General features: G+C 36.7%; 2 protein-coding genes across 4 annotated transcripts; both read left to right on the top strand.

Annotated features, from left to right (window-relative positions):
* The first annotated feature begins 1495 nt into the window (after positions 1–1495).
* Positions 1496–10465, top strand: LOC116168088 (E3 ubiquitin-protein ligase SH3RF1-like). 3 transcript variants are annotated; one of them, XM_031483751.1, is made up of 8 exons: positions 1496–2258; positions 6335–6449; positions 6501–6736; positions 6787–7104; positions 7187–7952; positions 8020–8171; positions 9006–9128; positions 9751–10465. In XM_031483751.1, exons 1-8 carry the CDS (start codon positions 1846–1848, stop codon positions 10037–10039), a joined length of 2412 nt encoding a protein of 803 aa, XP_031339611.1. In that variant the 5' UTR covers positions 1496–1845; the 3' UTR covers positions 10040–10465. The 3 variants fall into 3 exon arrangements, with proteins under 3 accessions (XP_031339611.1, XP_031339610.1, XP_031339613.1); XM_031483750.1 differs by having other exon boundaries at positions 8017–8171; XM_031483753.1 differs by lacking the exon at positions 9006–9128 and having other exon boundaries at positions 8017–8171.
* A 3078-nt stretch (positions 10466–13543) lies between these two features.
* On the top strand, positions 13544–18809 carry LOC116168674 (putative oxidoreductase GLYR1 homolog). The gene is made up of 6 exons (XM_031484615.1): positions 13544–13705; positions 13791–13827; positions 13968–14050; positions 14126–14252; positions 14302–14406; positions 18561–18809. The coding sequence occupies exons 1-6, from the start codon at positions 13671–13673 to the stop codon at positions 18792–18794; spliced, it is 621 nt and encodes a 206-aa protein (XP_031340475.1). The 5' UTR covers positions 13544–13670; the 3' UTR covers positions 18795–18809.
* Positions 18810–27063: the final 8254 nt, after the last annotated feature.

Here is a 27063-nt window from a genome sequence, read left to right as displayed (position 1 = left end):
CGGGAATTGATGACTTTAGGGAGGTCGACTGAGCGCCTTGATCCTTTTGCTCCTGTGACGTTCTGGATATCTAAGCTAAATAGAAGCTGGGTCTGTAGAGCATACATATAGTTTACAGTATCTGTCCAACAACCTTTTGGAAGGGTGCTGGCGGGTCCCGTCTCCACCAGGCGTATTAGGGCCCATTCTACTGTGTCATGTGCGAACATATTTGAGGCTTCGTTTTTAACTCTGGAGTGAGGTCCTTCTGGTCGTCTGCCTCTATCTGTTGAAGAGAAACCTTTACTTTGTGAGCCTGGAAGATGTGTGCTTAGAATATTCTTTTACCATGCTAGAAATGGTATGTGAATATTCCAAATATGCATAGAACGTTCTATAAATATATTCGTTCGTCTGACATATTTCAAAGATATTCAGCAATACTGATGAAAACACGTCAACAATATGTTCCTTAAATTATTCAGTATATTCCGTTACAAAATTTCCTTCATCAGAATCAGAAGCTGTTCTTCATCATCCATATCACGCAGAATATCACGTTTTAGAGTTTGACTGTAAACAAAGCAAAAAATCTGATACAACTAAATACCGAAAGATCCTCGAGATCTTCACGCGTCCATCATTTTTACAACACACCTTAAGACCTTGATTATGTCCCACCAGATCAGCATAGCTTGTAGAACTAATTCTTTAAATCTGCATAAGTTTTACTTTTATTCAAGACTATACATACAAAATTTCATTTAAATATCTTAACAAATAAAAGATTGAATTGTGCAAACACATTTTGGGTGCATGCTCAAAATTTTTTTGGAAGTTTGATCTAACTTTTTGACCTAATAGTCTACGTAGCGACCTTTTTGTATATTCTGAAGAACATGTGTATACCAATTTTCAAAGCAATTGGACTTTTCTCCTGCAGACCGGCAGACAGACAACAATACAAAACAAGGACTACTAGATCATCTCAACACTTTTTGGTGGCCATTTCATTAATTGCGTGTTAATTATTATTTCATAACTTGCGGACCTTTACTAGAATTATTTTGCATGTTAATGTAGATTACGATTTGAACTTAAGACACTGGGGGCGCGCATGTCTGAAGCATTTTTGTATGTTTGCTTTTCAAAAAAATGTACAACCTACAAATAGCCTAATGTCCGACTCTGCTGAATGGGGTAGGCATTTTTCTGAAAAAAATCTTTTCGTAGCAAAGAATCGAACCCGAGCCGTCCGGGTACCCTAACCACTAGCGGCACTAGCTAGACTATTGTCGCCAGAGAGTTGTTACAATTCTCTGATTGTGCCACACATTTAAATCGTGACTGAATTGAATTTGTATTTCATTCAAATTCAAATTCAAAATATATGGGGAAAAGGTGACGTCACTTTTCGCATGCTCAGTGAATAGTACGGCGTGGACGATTTAGATAACAGTGTATGGCCAATCTTAGGGACTAAGTTTCCCCTAGAACTCAAGTTAGTAACTTTAATTATGCACTTGTTCTTGGTTGGTTTTTTAGTGCAATAAAAACAGAAGGGGATTAAACTCTTGTGGCATTTTATTAATGATACTGACGAGAGGTGACTCACCGCACCCTTCACCGAACGTGTTCACGATGACTGTTTTGTGACCGGAAGTGAACTAATGGATGCATAATTGCTGTTTAAACCCGTAGGGGCGTGTTATTGAGTGGACTGTGTGGTGATATTGAGTGATGCAACGATGCTGTTGCAAGAGAATCCCTACAGTTCTTTAATTGTAACGCTTGATTGCTCAAATTAACAAATATCCATTTCAGAGGTAATGTAATAAATCATAACAAATACCTAAGAAGTACAAGATGGACGAGGGTATGTTAAACGACCTCCTCGAATGCTCGGTCTGTTTGGAGCGTTTGGACACCTCCAGCAAAGTGCTACCGTGCCAACACACATTCTGCAAGCGATGCTTAGAGGGAATCGTCGATCGACACAAAGAACTTCGCTGCCCCGAATGCAGAACTTTAGTTCCTTGCAAAATCGAGGAATTACCACCGAATGTTCTTCTAATGCGAATTCTGGAAGGCATGCGAAATGCCTTACCCAAAAAAGAGCAACAGAGACTAATCAGGGTGGTACACCCCGCGACACCCATACATCAGTTACCCGAGCAGCATCGGCGAGCTGCCGACAAGCAAGTTCTTCAACATCACGTCCCACAAACCCACCAGCCCTACGCCAAAGCGATGTATGATTATTCATCAAAGGTCCCCGAGTATGTATTAAATTGATTTTTTTATCTACTTCCTTATTGCCATTGTTATAAGCCGCATAAAATTAATATTCCCCGCAGCTTTGTATTTCCGATAATATTTTTTTCTAAGAACCAAGTACTTTGTGAATAATTAAACTGAAAGTGACACGGTGTTGGCATAAAAAATTGGTAGGTTGTAGCAATATGATTGCGCACATCCCCAAGGTATACACCTCGGGATACACCATTGTAAAACGAGTATGAATCAGACAATTAGAAAAAAAATTATTATTAATGTGGTTTGAAGTCCGTAACAGTGTATAATGCAATCAAATTGTCTGCTTTTCACTAAACCGACATCTATTTCGCTGAAATTTTTTATATTTGTACACTTTGTACGGAATTCAATAATACTAGATAACTGGGACAAGCAATTTCGAATGTTCCTAATCTTCCACATACCAAGGGTCAAATTATCCTCTAGTTTTTTAATTTGAAGTGTTACTTTGCGCAATTTAAATTGAATATAGAACTATTTTTAATTTAACCAATCAAAATTCAGTATACTGGTTAACTCTGAGGTTAATTGATTTGACAATTTCAGTCATCTTTTTAATGTAAAATAAATTATGTACTAACAATTTAGAAATTTCATCATCAGATTCCACATGGGTAGTTCGAGAGGTTGGTACCATGGTAACATTTCAGTTTTATTATTTATTCACCATGCGCAATCAATTGTGTGTTGTGTGTTTCACATTGGAATCAGATTTGCTTAATTGCAATCACCCTGTATAATAATTGCCAATTTTTTGTGGTCACTACTTATCAGATCTATGAAAAGATATCAGGAGTATGTTATCCAACCAGTATTGTCCAAAGGTTTGCAGGATTTGGTCTAAAATCGTAGGAAACAAAATGAACTTCCTCACATCAAGTTGTAGTCCACTTACCTCCTGTGCATTAATTAAAATTTGTATGATACTCAAAAGGGCACAAACTAGAAATTTTGTTATTATTTTTGGATAGATTTTACCTCAGATTTTACCCTACAGCTCGTTGACAACCTGTGCACTGTGAGTGTTGAGTGGTAGCCGAAGTGGTAGCACTATTCTGAATCATCAGCTTCATATTGTGTTTGTAAATTATAAATCTACAACGTGTTCCATTAAATTAAATTCTTAGACAAAAAAGGAAGAGCTTAAAAATCTTTGGATAGAACGCGCAGGTGTACGGATGGTATCTGTGCCAGCCACAGAAAATTTTTTCTGAATCATGTTACTCTTAATACATAAGGTATGGGTAAAATCAGTAGTAGGCTCTGGTAAAATCCTTTCCCTTAATCTCAGCTGAAATTTGTTTCTTTTACTTCCACTATCCCCCCCAAGCAGAACAACGAGCGAAAGTGCGACAGCGTCGCAAAAAAACAAAAAGGATTGCTACAGAAAGATTAAACAATTGGATGTTGGATTATGCTCCCAAGGTCACACCTCGACGCCAGTCAGCCTGTGCCGCCCATTCATAAATAGCAAACGCGTTTTCCTTTCGGAAAAATTCGCAGCATTTTTGTACAACTTTGCTTTTCCAAAAAAATTGAAAAAAGTGGGGAAGGGTCCATTTTCGCATGCAGGCGGACACGTCTACCGTTTAAAAAAATACATCCCCGCCCGGCCGATCAGTGACTGCAGTTCGTAATGCTTTTTTTCTGCATTGACAATAACAAATTTGGCAAAATCCAGAGAGCCTGTAGTTTGTTCACTTTGTTTCAAGAAAGTGATTTAAAAAAAACTCAGAACTGATGTTGCGAGGCACCATTCTGGCGTACTTACTTGGAGAAAGTTTGAGGACATTATTGTTGAAACCTTAAAAACATTCTGCCTCTCATTCTGCTTTGGGGGTTCCACCAACAGAATCCAAAACAATTCGTACTTTTTCGATCAGATTTCTCAATCAAAAGTTATAGACTAGAAACCAATTTCGAAAAAAAATTCAAAGGGCTGTAACTTTTGAACTAGTAGCCTAATCTTGGAACTGTTTGAAATTATGGATTCTACAGGCCACATTCTATAAGAAAATTTTTTTTCCGGGTCGATCTGAGACAATTTTTTTTTCGGGGCTCAAAAAAAAGGCAGTGTATAACCTTCCTTTTTTACCAAAAATCGACTGCACCAAAATTTCTCGGGAAAACACTTTTTCTTATTAATTATGGTGCGTAGAATCCAAAACAATTCGTACTTTTTCGATCAGACTTCTCAATCAAAAGTTATAGACTAGAAACCAATTTCAAAAAAAAATTCAAAGGGCTGTCACTTTTGAAATAGTAGCCCAATCTTGGAACTGTTTGAAATTATGGATTCTACAGGCCACATTCTATACGAAAATTTTTTTCCGGGTCGATCTGAGACAATTTTTTTTTCGGGACTCAAAAAAAGGCAGTGTATAACCTCGTGTATAACCTTCCTTTTTTACCAAAAATCGACTGCACCAAAATTTCTCAGGAAAACACTTTTTCTTATTAATTTTGGTGCGTAGAAACCACCATACAGTACTCGATAAACTATACCTACTTAGGATTTTTTTAGTAAGAAGATACTAATGCTATTAGCATTTTCCAAAGGGCCCACTGAGTGTGACAGTTCAAAGTGATACTTGGAACTCATTCACAATGGATATGCCTAACCAATTGTAGTACAATATGGTATAATAGTCCTCGACTTGAATTGAAAGTTTGCATCCTTTCCAGTGAAACGAGAAGTGGATAGCGAAAAGGAATGATTCAAAAAGTGACATTTATCAAATATATAGAGTATCTCCAAATACTTCTTAATTACTTCAAATATATTCAAGTACATCTCAATTACTTAAATTACTACTTTCGAGTATTTTAATTATCTATGATTATTTATTAAATATTTTGATTCTATTGAAAATGTTCTGATTACTTATTAAATGCTTGATTACTTTTCAAATATTTTAAGTCCTACAAATACACGTTAATTACTTACAAATACCGTTAAATATCAAATATTTTAAATATGGTGTACACTTTTTTGGAAGTTGTTTGCCCCTCGTAAGAGAGTAACGCACTTGCGCATGCGAGATTCTGCCCAAAGGCTTTTCAGCTCTTCCTTTTATAACTAAGAATATGCGTACCAAATTTGGTTCCAATTGGTTCAGCCGTTTCACCGTAAATGAGAAGACAAACCGACATCGAGATTTTGTTTGATTCGGATTCCTGGTGCCTCAAAACGTGTATTTCCGTCAAAAAAGGGGGGGCTAATTTTTTCCCCCAATACAATAGGTACTCCCTTACTGACGTGCGGGTGGTAAAGATTTAAAAAAACCTACAGATATAAACTAATATGGTCGTCTCACGTCATGTGCTCTTATTGAGTCTAACTTAAAAAGGTAAAATCAAAATTTGAAAATATTCGCATGCATAATTTATCGGACCTACCCTTTTTTTTATGGAACGCTCTGTATATTTTAATTGAAAAAGATAGCATATTAAATTCCCTTGACAACAATATAACACACCAGTGACGATACCTACTAAAAGAAGGTTCCAGCGATTGACAAAAATTTAAATTAAATAATAATAATAATAAATGCCTTTATTCACTAGGAATTTTGAATTTATTAATCTTTTGAATCAGTACTGAATTTTTTGTTATATTTTTGAAAAGAGAATTTAATATGCTCTTTTTAGATTAAATTATGACGTTAAGTCAGATAACTCTACCTGACCCCCGTAACTTTTTATATTTTTTATAAAGAAACTTTTGAAATAAACCTTTTTCTGTATTTTTTACCTAAAAAAATATATGGTCATTCTGAAATTGAATTTTTGGTTTTCCCCCGTGCCAGTGCCAGTCTTTTATCTTAACGATAATTTACCTCTGGAAACAAATGTATTTATATTAGAAGTTACCTCCCAGATAAGTTTAACTGAAAGTTGACGATCAGTTTAAGTGAATTTGTTAAAATATAATAGCTACACCCCGAATGCGACACAGAGTCTCCATGTTATTGCTAAAATTATCAGTAAGGTCAAATGAGGATGAACACAATAAATAATGTTCTTTTTATATTTTCAGAGATTTAAATTTCAAACGAGGTGATATCATCATGTTGAGGAAGCGCATTGATAACAATTGGTATCATGGAGAATGTGGCGGAAATCAAGGCGTTTTTCCTCTCAGTTACGTACAAGTATGCTAAATAACGTCCACACTATCAATTTCTACTATGAATCATTTTTAGGTTATCACTCCGTTACCAAGCAATATACCCCAATGTAAAGCTTTGTACGAGTTTCGAATGACAAATGATGACGAAGAAGGCTGCTTAACTTTTAATAAGGGCGATATAATCACAGTCATTCGTCGTGTCGATGAAAATTGGGCCGAAGGAAAATTAGACGATCGAATTGGAATTTTTCCATTGGCGTTCGTCGAGCTTAACAGTCTAGCTCGGTCGCTAATGAAACTTTCTACTAAGTAAATTTCGAAATTTTGGCCGCGCAAATGTTTCAAATTTCTAATTACAGCACCCAGCCTGGTCCTTCACGGTTAGCACCTCCGACACCCACATCTGATGATAGCACACCATTGATACCCACCGATCACACACGTACAATTTCAAATGTTCACGTAGCTCAGCACGCACCTGCCGTACACCATCAAACTGCTCAATCGGTTCAACCCAGTTTACCTGCCTCAGATTCCAGTTCGACCGTTAGTTCTGGAAATTCGTCTAGCACCACGCCTAATACTTCCTCGGGAAGTGCTTCATCCAGTTCAAGTACAGCGCCATCGTCGCCCGCATCGCCACCTAATCGAAATCAGGCACCTCCAAGGTCGACAGTGTAAGTATTGAACTTTCTTTAACATTCTTTGTTTGTCATTTCTCAAAATCAACATGTATGGTACCTAAATATTTATTTACAGAAAACCTGATTTGCTCCCTACTCAAACAACAGTCCCTACACCATCTCGGGTTCTAAATTCGGCAACCACATCGTTTTCAACTGCACAACAGAGCGAAACTCACTCCTCTCATCACAATCGGGAAAAGCGCCACAGTTTTACTTCATTAACAATACCTCAGCATCAACCAAATAACCATAGACACTCTGCAGAAATACTCAGTTCAGAGGTGGAAGCACAACCGCAACCTGTTTCCACCCAGTCTGACCACCCAAGAAGATCGAGCGGAAACGAAGCGAATTTGAACACCTTACAACTTCCGGCCGCTTACGTCGCCCTATATCCGTACAAACCTCAAAAGGCCGACGAATTGGAATTGCGGAAGGGCGGCATTTACATCGTAACTGAAAGATGTCAGGATGGTTGGTTTAAAGGTACCTCGAATCGCACCCAAAAGTGCGGCGTTTTTCCCGGCAATTACGTGACGCTGGCGAGAGGCGCGCCCAGAAGTCCGCAGCCGTCGCCTAGGTCCGGCGAAAACACTTCCTCCTCGAAATCGGTAGTAAGTTACACGCGTAGCGGTAAGCCGCGACAGAGCGCAAACAGCTTACCTCCAGATCTTCCTCCGAGATCTTCGAGTCCCGCCATCGCCACCAACACTATCTCGTCTAGTTGGCATGGCCAGCAAGATAACGCCGCTATGCCTTTAGGACGCAGCAGCAGTGCGATTATGTCGAGCGTTGCTTTGCCTACTAACGGCCCGACAGTTGGTAAACCTTTAGATGAGGTTTGTGCTTTCTTGTCGCTTGGCGCGTGTGCGCATTGTATAATTTGTATAACTTGTTTCACAGCTGAAGGAGCGCAAAGAAAAGGGCACAGTGAGTCTGATGAGGCGCCTAACTAGCATTAAAAGGTCCAAGTTAACTCCCGCAACATCATATATGGACAATCCTGTGTTTGAAGACAGTACTGTACCGACACCCCCTTCCCATCCGGTCCATGTCAGGTATTGTGATTCACAATTATTAATCAGTTATCGCATGATTTGGTCATTGATTAAATTTTCATTTTGTTATTGCGAGTGTCCAGAGTACAGGAGGTAATTTTTTCCAATAATTGCTTTGCTGCAACCTCATTTATTCGAGATAGGTAATAAAACAACTTTTGTCATGCACACATTTAAGCTTGGTTCACAGTCTGATAACTAAAAATCAAATTTGCATATATCAGGTGTTCTTCCGAACGATGCATGATAGTTACATCATCGAGACCGTGTTGATAATTGATTGTAACTATGTTCAAGTACATATGGCTCCCACGACGAGCGTTTTATGTCGAAAAACGGCTACAGATTATGGGAAGTTCTCTCGGAGTACTCCTTAACGCCTTCAAAGAAACCTACGTTCTGAATTTCAAGTCTCTTTTCTACTATAAATATAAAATTCTGTTCTTTTCTGTTTCCGTTCCCGTGGGAATTTCGGAAAGTGTTTTACTAACTTTTGCCTAATTTCAAGTCTCTTTTCTACTATAAATATAAAATTCTGTTCTTTTCTGTTTCCGTTCCCGTGGGAATTTCGGAAAGTGTTTTACTAACTTTTGCCTAATTTAGAATCTGCAGGAAGAACCAACTGGTGCAATGGCGCATTAATAGGAGGATCTAATAAATTATGCTCCTTTTTTTTCTTATTCAGATTGTGCTAGGTACCATAAATTTAAATCTGTGCGGATGCTCTTAGTTTAAATGTATTGAAATATTTGTCTCGTTTTATTACTTATCTGGAGATGTATAACAATGATTGCATGTATATAGCAGCTTGTGCACGTACGTGTGTGTCTTTAGGTCTGGATCATGTCCAAGTCAACTTCTACAAGTGCTACCGGCAGAACATCACAGAATGTTTGTCTCTACCTCTCAACGCCTTAAACATAAAGATCGTCCCAGTGTCTTTGCGCACAGCTCAAGGTGTGTTTCGCACTCTATTCACCACTTGGTTCCTTTTTGGGTTTCCTTCTTGCATTTCTTTTGTCTTAGTAGTGGGCATTCTTTTTCTTTAACACTGCACATTGGACAGTGCAAATTCTTTATAGGTTGCTCGTTCGACATGCTTCTTTGTTTGCATTTCATAAACAGGTAATTTATTATTTTTATTTACCTGGCACTTAAAATGAACATTTTCCATTTGAAGTTCGTGGTTAATTTGAATTTGGGAAATGTTCATTTTTCTTCAGGATACGAATTTTTGAGATATTTGTAGAAATATAGTATGTTCTTCCTGGTTTTTCCATTTTCACTTATTATTCTTGTGACTTGACCTCACAAAACATTGCTCATTTCTATAAAGTGTATATTTTCGATATCAAGTATGAGTAGTAATACAAGGCTTGTTCTAACTCACTTCAAGGCCACTTAGACTGGTGACAGTTTCTGAAACTAATTCATCGTTGACCTTATATTACTAAAAAAACTAACATTGTAGAATTAAATTTACTTTTAAAGTTATACCGCTTCATGTAGTTCGTAGTAATTTTATTAACAGGCCTTTATAGTAGCTACCCCAAAAATGACACTGTTTAATTCTATGTAGAACTGGAGAAAACATAGCGGGAAGTTCTGCTTCCAGCCCGGATGTCCATCTCCATCGCAAATCAAACTCGCTGGACGCCGGAAATCGTTCAAAAACCGGCACACAAACTGTGCGCGAACGATTTCGTTGCATAGCACCGTATCCCCCTAATAGCGAATACGAATTAGAATTGCAAGTGAACGATATTATCTACGTGCATAAGAAACGAGACGACGGTTGGTACAAAGGAACACAGCAAAGAACTGGCCGTACTGGTTTATTTCCCGCCAGTTTCGTTGAGAGTTTTTGACGTGGCGAATTTTGTTAGTCACTTAGTATATTATTCTCTAAAGTAACAAAATGGTATGTATGTAATTTTATAAAATGATGATACTAATGTGTTCAAGAAAAGAATGTGTAAATTTCAAATATCCCTGTAAATAATAATTTATCTAAATCGTATTATTTTTGTTAGGTAATCTGCATTAGGTGATTACGTTTAGGTTTACTCAAAATACGCTTTTCTTATGCCTAGGTTATGTATTTATTATTGGTGGTGGGTTTTACTTACACATTGCTGTTTAATTTTACCATGGCAAAATTATAGTTTTCTAATTCAAATCGGGTTGCGTCAAATGACTGAAAATTATCGTAACTTTGTGCTCATATAAAATGAATTAGTTTTGTAACGTGTGTCACTAGATGTGTTAAGAATAAAATCTCTCGTTGTCTGTAATATTTGTGTTCGTTCATGTGTCGTCATGGTGATTGCCTAACCCGTGTTTCCTTTGTATTTTTACAGGAAGAATTACACACTACAAATGGTTCTATAATGTAGCAGACAATTTGACATGTTCCAACACATTCAATTTTTTAATACATTTTGCTCCAAATGTTTTTTTTAGTTTGCTGGTATTCTACTCTATAACTTTTACATTGAAGAATTTTATCTATGACCAGAAATAATATAATACGATACCCTCGCCAAAAACTTAGTCTCACTCCTTTGCTCACGTTTTTATTTTTTTTGTAGCGGGCAATCAAAAAACGATTGACGTCAAGTTGCCATTGGAAGTTCAAGTCAAATAACGATTTCCCATGTAAACAAAAAATGCAAAGGTGACTTGACAGCAACTCTTTTGGTCGCATAGTATTAATTTGTTATAGTAGGTATAGACATATCCACTTGGCAAAGCTCCATTAACAATTTTCTTTTGTAAAAAATACAATTTGCCTGGACTAATAGGTAAATAAACTGGAATGTAGTGTGTTGTTCTCTGTCCCTGAAGATTTGTTTCCATGAAGTTTGCCCTAGCGCCTAGCCACACACAAGCTCACAGGTAAGTAATTCAATTATGTGGACTTCAGTGTAGCTTATTATATAAAGCCTCTTCCCTCCTTACACCGCTCCATGAATTCCCCATTGTTGGAAGCACTACTACAGATCCAATGAGTTTAACAGCCTCCGGAGTTTTAAATTTTTGATACATTCAGCACCAATTTAATTTTTGGTAGGAAAAGTCATACGGGGCAGAACTGGTAGAGTGGGAAGATGTTGCAGCACAGGAGCTTTGTTTTTGTCCATGTACATTGCTTTGCAGATAGCGCAGCGTGACAAGGTGCGTTATGGTGCATAAAACAACTCAAAAAAAAGACTGAGGAAGACTGAATTTCTCGCAAAACAAAGGAAACAAAAAATCTCAAGTTTAAATTTAGAGGGTGCTCATCGAGCATCTCTGGAATTCAAGAGCTTTTACAAGACACGAACGTTCGGTCTTTTCCAGAGCGCTCTGCCGCCTTCCCAGTCGCGGTCATCTTTAGGAGTTTCAAAACATCCAAAATTCCTCTATAAAAATTTTTATATTACCAGAGCTTTGTCGAAGCTGTTTGTTCATTTTACGTGGTTTCTACCGCCGTTGAGGAGGAACTAGCTAGTTCTGTAAATAAGGCAACTATAGATGGTGATAGGTGATTTCAAAAGCAAGCAGGTGAAGACATGTGTTGCCTTGCAAAGTGCAAATGATTCAATTACATCTGAAAAGAATGCAGTATGGGAAAACCATTGAACTATATACTCTGTATATACAGTATATTGTATATACTTCAATGGGGGAAACTTACGAAATACTCTGTATATACAGCAAACGTTCTGCGTAGCTGCCGGGAACAGTTCCAGTTTTAGTCCCGATTGTGTCTCACGTACAACACATAAAAAGAACCGCCAGTGCGAAGAAAATAATATCGTCTGTTAATCCTTCTCCAATAACTGTCAAGCGAGTGCTGAAGCCAATACGGTTTGTGAAAGAAGGTGTTAGGGGGGCTATAAGGGTACGTACGGAGGTTTATAGGAGAAAGGTTATCAAGTCATTCTGTGCTAGGTGGTTTTGAACTCCCGCGGATTTTAAAACATAATTTTCTGGGGAGTCTGGAATATCTCCCCCTCGTATTCGTATATGAAAGCTCTTGAAAACGACTCTTGCAGCTCCTTATACAACATTTGGAAAGTGTCTGTCTACATTAGAAGGTTGCTGTGGAGTCACCTTTGGAATTTTTGCTTACATGGGAAATCGCACTTGAACCATTTGAATGCTTGAACTTCCAAAGGCGACTTTGGCAGCAACTCATTTTTGATTGCTCGTTACAAATGATTAGAATTGCATTCCACAAATGTATGTAATTGCATCGGAGATGATTTTAAAATGTAGATATAATTACAACCTATAATCATTATTCTTAATTATCAAATTGAATAATAAGTAGTATCAGGAATTTATTAATAAACCGAAACCCCAAAGTATGTTACTGGAATAGAGCAGCAGGCCTTGTCTAAAACGTGAAAAATTTCCGAGAGTCTCTTCAGATTTGAATGTTCCATCGTCGTATTGCATATTCCTATGAGTTGAGTCAGACATGATCCAGATTTGAGGTCGCCCCGTTTTGTTTAATTAGTAATTTTCCCCGCTAATAACAAATTCCTTTGCTTCTTCACACCTGACACCATGGTCCGAATGTCTCCACTGCAAATGACCAGCAATCGCGCCTTCATATTTTTATTCGTGTCAAGGAAGCGGCATTCTGTGCAACGGGACCAGATTATCCTTGTTGATAATTTGCGGAAAGATTTGGCCAATGTATCTGAGCATGTCACATCCCAGAGGAGGCATCTTGTGTCCGCATGGTTCTAATTGAGCAGGAATTTTGATTGGAGTTAATGTTTTTGAAATTATATTGGTTATCGTCCATATACCTATTAGCTTTTAACACAACTTAGGCCATTTGGTCATAGTCATGTCTACCGTATCCATGACCAACCAGTCTCCATAGCGGCAGTTGTATGGAGGTTTTTTCATCATTCTCAAGAAGTATGTAAATGCTTCAATTACACTGATGGCAATTTTGTCCCATTGTTTTTGATAAGGTGGAGCGTGGATGTGGATCCATCCATGGATCAGGAATCTAAATCATAGTGGTGATTTTTCCATTGTAAACGTTGGCCAAATCTTCCCTTAAGATTCAAAGCTTAAAATATGCAAGTGCAATATACGGAAAAAGGGTATTTGAACGTGAATTGGTACATGGCTACATTCCGTCTCAAATCAAATTTGTGTAAAAGTTGGTTTCAATTTTTAAATTTAAATGAACCGCCATTTTCATGTTACGCCCCCACGTAATGGGTTGGATAAACTAAATTCCCTTCTTCGACGAAACGGAAGTCAAGGTAATATGTTTATTGTATCCTAATCACATCATTGATACAGGTGAGGGCGCCTTTAATTAGTAATCAAAAGCTGTAAAAACCGGGACTTCTATTTAGGATAAACAGTAAAATCTCCAGAGTCCCGAGATGCGCGGCGCATATCCCCACCTTTAGCAAATGTAAGCGCGGCACAACAAACTTTTGGACAGTCTGAGAGTGTACACTGAGGTGAACTGTTGTTGCTATGTCGGAGAAATTACAAATTGGTTCCCTGGTCTGGTACGTACAATATTATTTCAATTAATTCCACATACAATTTGAAATTAAAGTAATGCGTTCCACGTGTAATCTTAACTTCTTTCAGGGCAAAAATGAAGGGATTTTCTCCTTGGCCAGGCTTGGTAAGTATATCGCGCCGCGACATTCAACCAAACCGTTACTACGTGCGCTTGCGTAAATTGCCGATTTTAAACATAACCTTTCTCTTTAACTTTACGTCAGTCTTTTTCGAATTTATTTTGTAAATAATGCCTTCTTCCAGATCTCGAAACCGAAACACTGGGTCAAAAAACCCGCGAAGAAGACGGATTTCCAATGTATCTACTTCTTCGGAACAAAGAATTAGTAAGTACCTGTCACTCCGCTGTTTAGTAACTAGCTTAATCGGTCTTGAAAAGCGCTAAGTGTCTCGAATTGTAGTGCCTGGATAGAGGAATCGAACATTATGCCCTACTTGGAGTTTAAAGAGAAATTGGTCAATTCGTGCAAATCTGCAAGTTTCAAAGAGGCCGTTGCCGAAATTGAGGAATTTCTGGAACGCATCGAGGTATGATGTCAACGACTTAATTGTAGTTGGCTGACGGTTTTGTTTATAGGCGGATCCTACTTTCACTCCTGAGCAGTTTGATAACGAAAGGGAACAGGATACCACCTTTGACCGTATTAAAGAAGACAGTAAGAGTGCGCCAAAGAAAAAGAAGGTTAGTTGTTAGTCATTAAAAAATGCACCAATCGCCTGTGTGGATTGCATTAATTACATTCAGAAACAAAAAGCCATCGGTTCATTTTTATCTGATCATACAATTACCAAATGAATGGTTACAGTACTGGCAGTATCATTGTAAATTGGATGCTAAAATTGTGTTAATATGTTCGTCATTTTTAATAGCATCTATACTCAATTGGGATGTGGTTCTACAGGGTGTTTTTAATTATTCGGTCTCCAAATCATTTTATTGTATGTTTGTTATGTCTTCATTTAAGTTTTTATACGAGTACCTACACCGTAATTAAATCCAGCACTTTTGAAGTGTTAGTGATTTTACTAGGTGCTCAACAAATACGGCTGGCCGACTGCTGTGCCCTGAAAAGTTCGAACTCTCCCAAGAAATGTTGCAATGAAGATAGAGTGCACTCCAAAACAAAGAAATATATTTTCTGTAAATTTTTAAACGGTATCACAACAAAATGGTAATAGTGACTCAATCTTCGGTGGGCGACCGATAGCGCCCAAATGGTGAGGTTAGAGAAAAATTTATTAAATAAAACTTTTGCGGTATAAGAAGCGAATATTTTAGGCGTAAAGTGTTTTTAATGAAATGTATGTATTTCTCCATTTCAGCCTTTGGAGGGAGATGTAATTACATTAATTTCTTCCTTAATGAATTTTTAAATGGAACATCGTGGATATTTTTGTATTTTTTCGCACCTCTTGACAGCATTACTTTTTATGTGTTAGCACTTTTTCGTAATGGTAACCTTTTTACCGAATCTGACCAACTTCATGTACGGTACCTACACTATATCAAAGGTGTTTTCCAATTTGTACAGGATGAGTCAACAATTATGCTGACTGCCATTATGATCCTAACAAAGGCTTTCTAGAGATTGTGCTTTTGTATGAAAATATTGAAGAATATTCTATATATTTTAAAAATATTTTAAGTTTCAGTTGTTAGATAACATCAACTTTATTTTTTTTAATCCGGACCGGGAAACACGTTATATATTTTTGTTGTATCACTTAACATATTCAATAATCTTTAACATTAATAAATTATGTCCTATGTGCATCTCCAATGGTTTTCGATATATCTTAGTATTCATGCTTAATTATTAATAATGAAATATAAAATGAAGTAATTATTTATGATTATTTTTTAACATAGATATGTTTTTTTGTTGCATTTGACTTCATAAATAATAATTTAATTTTATATTGTTATTATTTATAATTTATTATTTATAAATTATTTTTTAATAGCAACCATTATTTTTAATCAGGTTCTTAAAGTGCAGACTTTTTGCTGCTGTATCCAAAAAAAGTGTACATTATATGCCTCCCTTGACTATGCAGAAATAGCCACTGACCACAAATTTAAAGTACATAGAGTGGCAGCTAACTTTTTATAATTTTGAATACCATCAAAAGCTTCTTTAAATAAGTGTCGTTTTGAAGATACATTCAGTGTTCCACCTTGTATAAAAGACTTAAATTTATCTTTTGAACTTTATGATCGCATCCTGTATATTTAAAATATTTTGTAAATGTGCAGAATATTCATATTATACAAATCTTGCCAAATCCTTCCTTCGGACCATAATAGCTCTCCACGCAACCGTTAACGTAGTTGTTAAAAAGCAAACATTTTTCCACCTCCACCCAAATGGATTTTTTGGAAGCTACGCCCTCCAAAGTCCCAAAAATTGTGTTTCTTATTTAACTGTTTTCTCAGAAATCAAAACATGTAGAAAAATGGAACACGGAGGACGAAGGTGCAAAATAATTCAGACCTCGACGTAATTTAGTGCTTGTGGGTTTTTCATCTTGGAGATATGGAATAAATTTTTAAAAATTGGAACAGTTTTTTATGTAATTTTTCAAAAATAAATAACCTAAGCAAATCCGTTAATTCCATCTTCCTAGCTGCTATGGTCGCTGAGAAAAAATTAAAGATGTTTACACGATAAGTTTTTATTTTATTTATTTATGAACATATCAGGGTACGCTTAAAAAAATGCAAAAATTCACTTCAAGGTATACAGTCTGTTACGTACATTTTTTGCATTTTTTTTGCGTCAGCCATTTTTATTAATTGGTATCCCATGTTAGTTACCATGGGCACAATAATCAAAACAAAATCTCATTGAATCCATGGCTTACTACTTATAAACCATAAAAAATAAGGTTTTGGTTCATGACTAAGCTTTTGGTTGAATTGAATTAACCTGAAACTGATTTTTTAATTCAATTTTCGTCAAACGGTAGGTTAGCTCTGTTTCACTGCTTTATTATTGCATAAAAGTTAGTACATTTATATAAGCAAGTATAAATTGTATACAATTCTTAAACCAAAATAGCTTATTATAGTAAATAATTGGGTTATAAGGTAGTAGCATGCTATACTTATCGATGTTTAGTCTCTTGGCATAGCTTCTCGGAAGGGGGTTCTTTACTCCGCTCTTTAGTTAACAGGAATTATAACCGATCACGATGAGAGGTTGAAAAGGAGGCTGTGGTTGGTATATATTTCGTTGAGACCTGTCATTAGAGTACCATAAAGGATAAAAGACCAGCCATAAAGGATAAAACCAGCTCCCCCCCCCCCCCTTTTGATAAGTGAGAAGGGCCGTAGTTGGTAGAAAACAGTTCTTTTTGTTGAGACTTTTAATTTGAAATGAAAGATAAAACCAATTGCGCTAACCCTGTCCTAACTGCAACATGAGTCACGGAGGACAGGTATAATTTATAGAAACCATTTAAAATGCCTTTTTATTTGAGGCCAAGCATATCAATTAGAAACTTCAGATCCCAGATCAGCAATGCATCAACTGTTTGGGTAAAAAAATGAATGAAAATGGCATATCCATGACCCCCTCTCCATTTCCCTTGTATATCTGTATTTTTTGTTTAAATGTATAATTCTTTTTTTTTTCCAAGTTTTGTTAGTATAACGGAAAATAGATAAAAATCCCTGTCGATGAAACATCTGATGGGTAGAACGTGTGTCCCCCCCCCCCCCCCTTAGAGGTTATACTTGGCGTATTGACATGACATGCGTATGCAAAACTAATTGTTCGTCGCACGTTTTATTTTCAGAAACTGCATCTCTGGAAATAATTCTTGCGGATGGGTGGGAGGTGGGGTAGCAAAATTTGGAGGCTATCTGGTACATCTTTAACGTGTAGGCTACCTATTTCAAAATCTAGGTCAATTCCCCTAAAAGCAGTTTTTTTTTCAATTTTATAAAATTGCCCTAAGAAAATAGGTGAACCGTTCAAACATTTTTTCCAATTATTATGAGTCAGTGACCTGACAGCATTCATTTCTTCATAATGTGAATATTAAATTAAAAAATATTTAAAGAAAAATAAACAGGGTGTAACACGTAAGTGTGTCAAAAATTAGATGGACGACTGGCAGTATTTGCAACAAAAAAGAACATTTTTACGAATAAAATAATAATACATTTTTTTCTCAGCAGCTGTTACAAAAAAGGGTGAGATTTGGTACACTCTTTTCGATTTTCTTCGCCAATTCCCAAACTCAGAAAAAAATGATTTTGACAAAATTGGATTCCTGCAGATCAGTGAACATGAAACCCCGTTTTTGAATATTTTTAAAAAAGGTTTGTCATAAAAAAAGTTCCAAGATTTGAAAATGTTCTGAATTATTCCTAGATAACAAATGATTGTTTTAATTCCTTTAGATTTAAACACCCTGTAGTTGGTAGGTCTTAATTGTTAAGCAACTTAGTAGGAATATCAGTCTCATGATACACTGATCCATTCAGCAATTTAAGAAACTGGATAACTAAAAGCGAAGGGTGTATTTATTTGAATATCTGCCTCCGTCCACCTCACTGTGCATTACTTATGGCATCTTGCACGTGCAAATTAAAGCAATTAGGAAAAATGTGCCTTGTCAATTTTTAACATTACGGATGCAGCTGCTTGTGTTACTCAAGCGTGTTCAAAGTTTCTTTTATTACTCCGATTTTGTTATGGTATTTTAGAAATGTAAAATGACCGCTGGGCAACTTGGTAGACGCTTCCTGTGACCAAGTGAATCCCAGGTTTGAGAATGGAAGCCTTCATAATCACCAATGTTATTGAATTCATATTTTTGTTTTAGGAATCCACCGGAGGCACCAAGCGGCTGTCCACTGCAATTACACCTAAGGCATCTAAAAAACGCAAATCCTCACAAAGCGAAGAGAACGGAGCAATTTCACCTGTTTTATCGAATCATGTACCTAAAAATTACGAAGAACTCCTTAATCGCCCTTTGGTGGAGAAACCCGTATGTACATTTTTTTTCTTAGAGTACCGAAAAATTGTTTTGTTCTTGTATGTCGGCGTAAACTAAACTTTTGTTTATAGATGAATCTTTGACTTACGAAGACCTCTCTAAGAACCAAGCAGTTTTTCAATGAATATTTATCTTATCTTTTGCATTGATTGCCTTTCTTTATACATGACTGGTAATACAGAAATTATTGTCGTTAATTAATTAAGAAGAATTATGGTTCGTCTGCTATAGGCTACTACAATCGGATCCTTAATCTTATGCCGGGTGATTTTAAAAGACTAAATTATTCTAATATATCATCCCTCTAGGTGCTTCATAATATACAGCGTGGGGTTTACTTTTTGACTCGCCCTGTATAGTGTTGTATGTATATGTGTAAAGGCAATTATACACACTGAATGCACGAGTGTACACATTCGACACATTCGTTTTGAATTTTTTTTCCTAACGTTCAAATGTGTGTGCTCTGTAAATTTGTACAATTTTTTTTGTTATTTAACAGATTGGTAACTTGCGGTTTTCATTTTTCTCTTGGACACCCTTTATATTCAAAGAGGTGGCGTTTGAGTTCTGCAGTGAACATCCACATAGTACAGTTTGATACATGTTCCTAAAGAATACACTATTTTGGATATAGCAGGCTAAATGGTGTGCACTGCAAGAATATGTAATAAAAAGGTGTGAAATTGCTCCCTTTAACCATACAGAAGTACGCCACTGACCACAAATTTGAAGTACAAACTTTTTATAATTTTGAATATCAAAAAGCTACTTCAAGAAATATGTTGTTTTGAATTCATTGTTCCAGGAAAAATTTTCACCCTGTGTACAGGGTTGCTTACTTGCTGTGCACATAGGTATTATTATTCATCAGTTAGAATGTGGCTATTCTGTAGCCGAATTGATTCGTATTTTGTTTTATTAGAATTTCTATCTCAACAAAAAACCGAAAAGGAACTTCACTTCAATAGAAATTTGATGACTCCACATTTGAGGTAACTCATTTATTTATGGTTTTGAATTATTTATCATTAATTCTCACCAATTCTGACTAGGTTATCACTTATCGCCCATGTCAAAAGTAAAGTGACCGCCGTATTGCCATTTCAGCAAGTGCCTTTCACGACGAGCGTCAGTTAGGCGTTTTTCGGAAACTGTAAAATATAATTTTATTAAACTTTACACATAAAAATAAGGAAGTCGACACTAAATTTTGTTATTTGAAATGGCATGACTCTTTGGCGCATTTTTGCAAATTTATTTGTAAAAAAGGTAGCTTTTATTCTCACTTTGGCTGGCTGACTGGCTGGCAGCAAATGTGGGCCCGTAGAAGAACGCTTGTAAAAAGACAAGGAGTGTACATGTACCTACCCGGCCGTGTAATTAACAACTTTAAGAAAGGAGCTACACTATGTGGAGTCGGCGACATCTTGGCGCCATCCCCGAGCGATGGTGATTTTTCAGTTTTTTCCTATCTTTCAGTTTTAGTCCGATTGTATTCAAATTAGTATCGTCGGAAGTGGGTACCGACAAAGGGAATGTGGTAGCCTTAAACAAGATCTTAGTGTTGGTGGAGTCAAAACTGGCAAATAGAATACTGATGTGCCACACTAAATTGCGCTGAAGTTCCTTCAATCTCACACGAGAACTTTGATAGTTCTAGCTTAAGTACAGCATCCCAGTGCCGTGTAATTGGAATGCTTTGCATTCTGTATGGTGTCTGCCAAACAAATAAATAAATAAATAATTTTTTTATTCACGTTTTATATTCTACATCTCATTCTAAAACTTAATAGTTCAGTGGCGTTCATCCCATTACAGAAACATCAAAAACTTAATTTTCTGAATAGAACACATTGAATAATAAATCTGAATAGAAAGACAACGCAATGCTTTTTGAAGGGTCCACTTTAACGGAGTTTCTCCGTAGGTTGCCCTCTGGGACAAACTCCGCTTATTAAAAGTAACTAAATTTTAATCGAGGTTTTATACCACCTACTCAACTGAATCAAAGTGATTAAATTTCTTTAGATGACACTACTTTCGCGTACTTATCTCGTAGACTGCGTGGGAGTTATAACAGCAGGTGAAGATCGTATTGCAATATTATCTCTGTATTTAAAAACTTGTGCTTACGTAATACATGTTATTATTTGCACACCTCTTAGGAAATGACGTCAAAGTTATCAACTTACAAGTAAATCTTGATTCCAACGATCTTACCTTATGTAGACTTTAAGATCGAAATTAAACTTTACTATTATTGTACCTATAGACAATGTTTTGGGATATTTCAGAATATGCAATATACTGTCAGTCTCAGTTGTGCGAGCATTTACAGATATTGTTTAATTGCTGTTTCCGTATATAAATGCACAAATAACATGTTTTTGAGACAAAATTTGGAATTAAGTACTACTTTAAACAACAACTTTAAAATTCAAATGAGAGAAGTGCAATATAATCTATTATGATGTGAAATGAAAGGTTTTTTAAATCGGCTTCATGAAAGAAATTGTATTGCACTTTTACGAAACGAAGACTCGAAAACGCCATGCCGGCACGTTTACTTCTAAACCTTTTTCTACGTCTCTCTTGTAACATATTTTTGATATTTTTTAAATATTAATAATTACGGCACCTGAAAATACCATAAATATCAAGTACTTCTACAATTATTTATGCAAAATTCGAGTATTAAATCAAAAATCTGTTACAATAGAGGCATAGATGAGTCCTTTATCTTTACATCGGCACCTAACAACACGGTATAGAATCCAATTTACTCAAAATGTTATACTAAGTCCCACACCTAGACACGCTATTCGACCCATATAATTTCTATTGAAGCGCTTTCCTAGTCGTATGCTGAGAACGGCCTCTTAAGTTCTCGAGTTTACGGATCGAATAAGAAATTTCAAAGCTATTATGAATTTCCATAGCAAGAGAAAAGACGCAGTCGTCAATCGCATTCAATGGAATGTTTTTTTGCCGTCAAAAAATAAATCAAGAGAACATACATTTATCATGGGATCCGTTCACTTAGCCCCCCAATTAGCCCAAAAATGAACCAATTTTTTTTATGTATTGTGCCTCAATTGTGCATTTATGCGCCCCGTTTGTGCTTTTTTGGTTTTGGAGATAATCGAAAAAATCGAATGGGGGCTAAGTGAACGCTTAGCCCTCCCAAAAATTAAACTTTTTGATAGTTCATCGACGGTATTGCGTAGTACTTCGATTGTGTTTAATCGTGCTTTCATACTCATCGTTTGTGCCTTTTTGGTTTCGGAGATAATAGGAAAAATCAAATGGGGGCTAAGTCTGGGGCTAAGTGAATGCTTAGGTCTCATCAAAATAAACTGATTTGTACAAACTATAGCTTTTCCGGGCGACTCATTTTCGAGATCAGTGGGTGCCGGAGCGGGGGGGGAGGGGGGTGGAACTGGTTTTATCCTTCATCATGATACTCTAATGAAAAGAGTCACAACGAAAGGAATTAATTTCTACCAACCATAGCCCTCCTCCTCAACCTCTTATCGTGATTAGGTATATTCCCTTATACCTCAAGATCGGATTGTCGGAAGAGGGTACTCACACGAACTTAAGATGGACTGCTGGTCAAACAGTTGCATAGAGGTAGAAATGGCCCTAGCATGGGCGCCGCCATGATGTGCACATTCTAGTTATTTTCTAGGGGAATTTTCCTAGTGCTCAAGTTTTGAGACTATTGCAGCCTTGGAAAATGACATGTGTCACAGTAATTTATTTAGAAAATGTGAGGTTAATGTTGGGTTAATGCAAGGTTAATGCTTGTTTATTAGTTAATTTGAATTTCGCGCCATGTGAGTGCACATCATGGCGGCTCCCATGTAGGTGTCATTTGTCATTTCAGCATTAACAGTCCATCTTAATTTATAAGTTCGTGGTACCTACTCACAAAGGGCGATTGAGACGTCTGCAAGAAATATATCAATCAGTGATGTCAAAACAAAAGCTATTTCGGTTAAAAAAATGCGCGTTATCTGTACAAGAGTTGTGCACAATTTATACTTGTTTATACTTTTCCAGATTATGTCTTTCATACTGCAGCTTATGACCATACCTTGTGTTGTATTGATGATTAACGTTCAGACGATTGAAAATATCTGAATTCATCTTAACAAAAACTAAAACTTCTAATATCAGGCATGGAAAGGTAAGGATGTCATTTAAAGTTGGTTATACAGGGTGAAAATTGGGTGATAGAGGGCCGAGGGGTTCAAGATAAGCACTTTTTTTCAAATAAACCGAGGGTCAAACGTGTTTCGTTTGGGAGCCACCCCCAAAGAAGTGGTGAAATTTGTTCTTTAATTTTTTTCTCAGCAATCACCAGAGTTACTTTTGTGTTGTCTTACTGGAAGAAAGGGCAGCAACAAACTGCTCAACGCAAACTATATTAATTGGCACACAAACATAATTATTAATATTATAGAAAACATGTAAGTAAACAAGCGACAGCACTATTGCCGTACCGCGCGGTCGCTGCCGTTCTCCGTGACGTGTCCTTTCATTCTCCAATCGCTTCCCGAATAGTCTGGATGCCTCGCTGGATGCCAAACTGGGATTTTTGGCTTAACCTGGAAGTGAGGTACGGTGAAGGTTTTTTGACGGTTTTTTGTTCGTATAAGGATGTCTACTTTGAGAATGCCACCTTGACACCCTTGAGCATTTTGAGAAATTCAAGATGGCGGCCAAGAAAATACAAAAATTAAAGTTTTAAAAAATATGGACATATAGCACATCGATTTTAGGGTTTTTAAGCCTTCTGAATTTAAATTTTTAGTTAAAAATATTTTTGGGGGCGTTTTGGCGGATTGGGGTGGTGTTTTTAAGGGGCTGGTTTTTATATTTTTTCAATATTAACTTGTCGTACATCGATTTATATGTTTTTATGGATCCCGAATTCCATATCAAAAGGGAGGTACAGCAAGTTATTCAATGTTAAAAAAGTAGAACGACGCCGACAGACGGCCCGAAAATAACATAAAACGCATGATCCACCTTGCCCGCGCTGCACGACATCATTTTAATAAAAAGATAATAATTATAACAAGTGCAATACGTCTTTTTATAGGTTTCTTGGGGTGGAGATTACAATTTTGCTGTCAAAGTATGATTTTTGAATAAATCCTAGAAAGATATACAAGATAGCGTCAAAATTATTATCTTTTTATTAAAATGATGTCGTGCAGCGCGGGCGAGGCGTACCGCGCGTTTTATGTTATTTTCGGGCCGTCTGTCGGCGTCGTTCTCCTTTTTTAACATTGAATAACTTGCTGCACCTCCATTTTGATATGGAATTCGGGATCCTTATCCATAAAAACACATAAATCGATGTACGACACGTTAATATTGAAAAAATATAAAAACCCGCCCCTTAAAAACACCCCCCAGTCCTCCAAAACGCCCCCAAAAACATTTTTAACTAAAAATTTAAATTCAGAAAACTTCAAAACCCTAAAATCGATGTGCTACATGCCCATATTTTTAAAAAATTTAATTTTTGTATTTTTTGCAGACATTTTTGGGCGGATTCTTAAAATAGACCTACTTAGTGACCTAAAACCGCAAAAAAATTTTCACCGTACCTGAAACAATCACTACACAACAGTTACAAAGATGAGTGACACATTCTTAATTAGGTTTTCGGGTATGCCCTTTCCGATTTTGAAAAAAATTTTCAAAATTTCTATCACGGAAGGGCGCACCCCTGCTTCGACGAAATTTGGTGCCTGGGGGTTTTTGAACATAAAAATCACGAATCTGGAATTAGTTTTTGAAAATTCGAAAAAAAAGTTCCACTGCAATTCTTGGCCGGACAACGAAAATGGAGAGAATTCCACGAAATTGGTTGTGTACATACTGGATGAGTTAAGGAACAAAATTTTAAAATAACTTTTCAAACAAAAGTTATAGGTACTCGTTTGGAGAATGGGCCTTGGGGTTACAAAGTGTCTCTCGCCTACTACTATAGTGAATGATCTAATTTCGTATGTAGTTAGTTGAAAATGTCACAAATAACAAAAAAATAACGATTTAAGTTGCCCCCATTTGATTTGTCCTATTATCTCCAAAACCAAAAAGGCACAAACGGTGCGCATAAATGCACTATTGAGCACAAATGATTATTGAGGCACAATACGTAAAAAAAATTAGTTCATTTTTGGCTAAGTGAACGAACCCTTTATCATATTATCATAGCATATTGTTGTCTAATTATCTTGTATCCAATAATTGACTTTTTACGTTCTGCAACAACGCTGTTATTATTATTGAATTAAGAACTTATAACTTGTTAAAAAATTAAGTCGGATATTCATCTGAAAACTATATTTAGACGATCGTTGTATCAAAGGTATCCAGTTACCGACGTGCGTAAGTTTATCAATGGCATGATGTCACCGTAGTCAAAACATTCTCTCTCACCTCTCTACTCATTTTGAAGTGAGTATCTCGGCTATATTGTATGAATTAAAAAATGTTGAAGAGTTTCCTTTAATCACGTTTTGTTACTTGCCGTACGATACCAGCACATTCTAGATAATGAATACTGGCCACCTTTTCTCCTATCTCACTGACCTTCTATTCAGATTTATTATTCAATGGTCATAGGTTAAGTGTCTCATTTTATTTTTCTTAGAAATGAATAGAATTATCGACTTTACCACGTTTTTGGATATGCTTTTCCCGATCCTATCAAATTATCGACTCTGTAATTCGCTAATGTAAACTTCTCTCTGAACACACTGTACAAATATTCAACTATTCTGTGGTAATACACAACTGAATTTTAAATCCGTGCTCTATGGTTTTCAAAATCAATCTAAAATATAAACCTAAATCACCTTTACTTAAAAAAAATCGCATGCATTTAAATTGCTAGATGCCTTTAAATCGAACAATAAATTAAATACATGCTGTGATGTGACATATTTGACAGATTTTGAATGTTATTCTTCCCGTTTTTATGCAGGAGAAAACGCATGCTACGCCACTGGAAATGTTTTACCGCTAAGTAGATACAGCAATTCAAATTGCACAAGGATGAAGGTTCGCGAGCAGGGCATCGATTCCCGAAGTTAGTCGATATGCTCCGTGATGTGCATGTGATGTGACCGGCTGCCATGACGTCATGATCGTATACGATAGGGATAAGTTCAAGTCTAGCTGCATTCCCGAATCGTGGACAAACTTTATGCGCTAACCAATCACAGACAAGAATTGAACTGTCATTTGTCAGTTTTGTATTTTGTTTTGTTTTTGCATTATGGATACTGCTATTAATAACCAGAAAATCCTCGAACAATTCCATGTTTTATTTCACAGAAAATATGTGAATTTATAGGTTAGGGCACTGAATAACCTCTATAGCAAAACAGCTGCAAGATCCGTCCCGTAGCTGCAACTGCGCATGACTTTCACGCAACGAGTGGTCTAGACCAGTCGTTGCGTTCGATTAACTTTTCGCTCGATGTGGTAGGTTCGAGAATGCAGTGACATTCACGTTCACATCAAGGTCAGTCGATGTGAACAAAGCACATCTTCGGGAATCGACGCCCAGGTGTCGCATCATGTTCGAACTAAAAGGAGAAGGTGGCGCTGGCGATGTTTTAGCTTAGGCAGCGGTACATACATATCATGCAGTGGCGTAGCTAGGGGGGTGCGGTAGGTGCGGTCCGCACCGGGCCCCTGAAATGAAGGGGCCCTATAATTCATCCGTGTAACCGCGCGGCCGGGATTTTTGAAAATCTGTGGTTGATCGATAGTTTGCAGAAATACTGTAACGGAAACGCTCCACACGTGACGTCGCCTTTGGCGCTCTGGAATTTTCTACGCGCGCGATAGCGGGATTTGTATAGGAATATTCGAGACTTATCTGGTAATGACGCGAGTGTTCTCGACTTACATTGCTTGCGTGTATAAATGGTTGCGGACCGAATATCGCAGTCAGTTTTACGACCGAACCCGAACGAGATCGAGTACGGACGAAACATTGAGCGCGAAAATCTGATATAAATTGCGAAGTGTGTAATATAAATAGTGGATATAAATTGTACAGTTTTTATAGTGTTTTAGTTTTGTTTAATAAATATTGATATAAATCGAACCCGAATTTATAAATCACGTTACAATACGAATAAAATAAAGGCTAATACGAAAGCACGTAAAATAAGTTTATAGAACTTAAATGTATTTTTTTTACACAAAACGCTGTAAATAAATTTCCTAAACCAAATATAGCTTATTTTTGTTTAAATGTTTCCCATTAGGTTATCACACATATTTC

Source organism: Photinus pyralis, unplaced genomic scaffold (genome assembly GCF_008802855.1).
Source record: "Photinus pyralis isolate 1611_PpyrPB1 unplaced genomic scaffold, Ppyr1.3 Ppyr1.4_LG4, whole genome shotgun sequence".
In the NCBI taxonomy this organism is placed as follows: Eukaryota; Metazoa; Arthropoda; class Insecta; order Coleoptera; family Lampyridae; genus Photinus; species Photinus pyralis.
The sequence above is the reverse complement of the archived record's forward strand: the minus strand, read 5'-3'. Positions and strand labels throughout refer to the sequence as shown.

Bases quoted from the DNA above. Each gene is read 5' to 3' on its own strand.
- LOC116168088 (XM_031483750.1), top strand. From the start codon at position 1,846: ATGGACGAGGGTATGTTAAACGACCTCCTCGAATGCTCGGTCTGTTTG. The intron at 2,259-6,334 runs GTATGTATTAAA...TTATATTTTCAG, and splicing joins TATTCATCAAAGGTCCCCGA to AGATTTAAATTTCAAACGAG. The intron at 6,450-6,500 runs GTATGCTAAATA...AATCATTTTTAG, and splicing joins TTCCTCTCAGTTACGTACAA to GTTATCACTCCGTTACCAAG.
- LOC116168674 (XM_031484615.1), top strand. From the start codon at position 13,671: ATGTCGGAGAAATTACAAATTGGTTCCCTGGTCTG. The intron at 13,706-13,790 runs GTACGTACAATA...AACTTCTTTCAG, and splicing joins CAAATTGGTTCCCTGGTCTG to GGCAAAAATGAAGGGATTTT. The intron at 13,828-13,967 runs GTAAGTATATCG...GCCTTCTTCCAG, and splicing joins TTTCTCCTTGGCCAGGCTTG to ATCTCGAAACCGAAACACTG.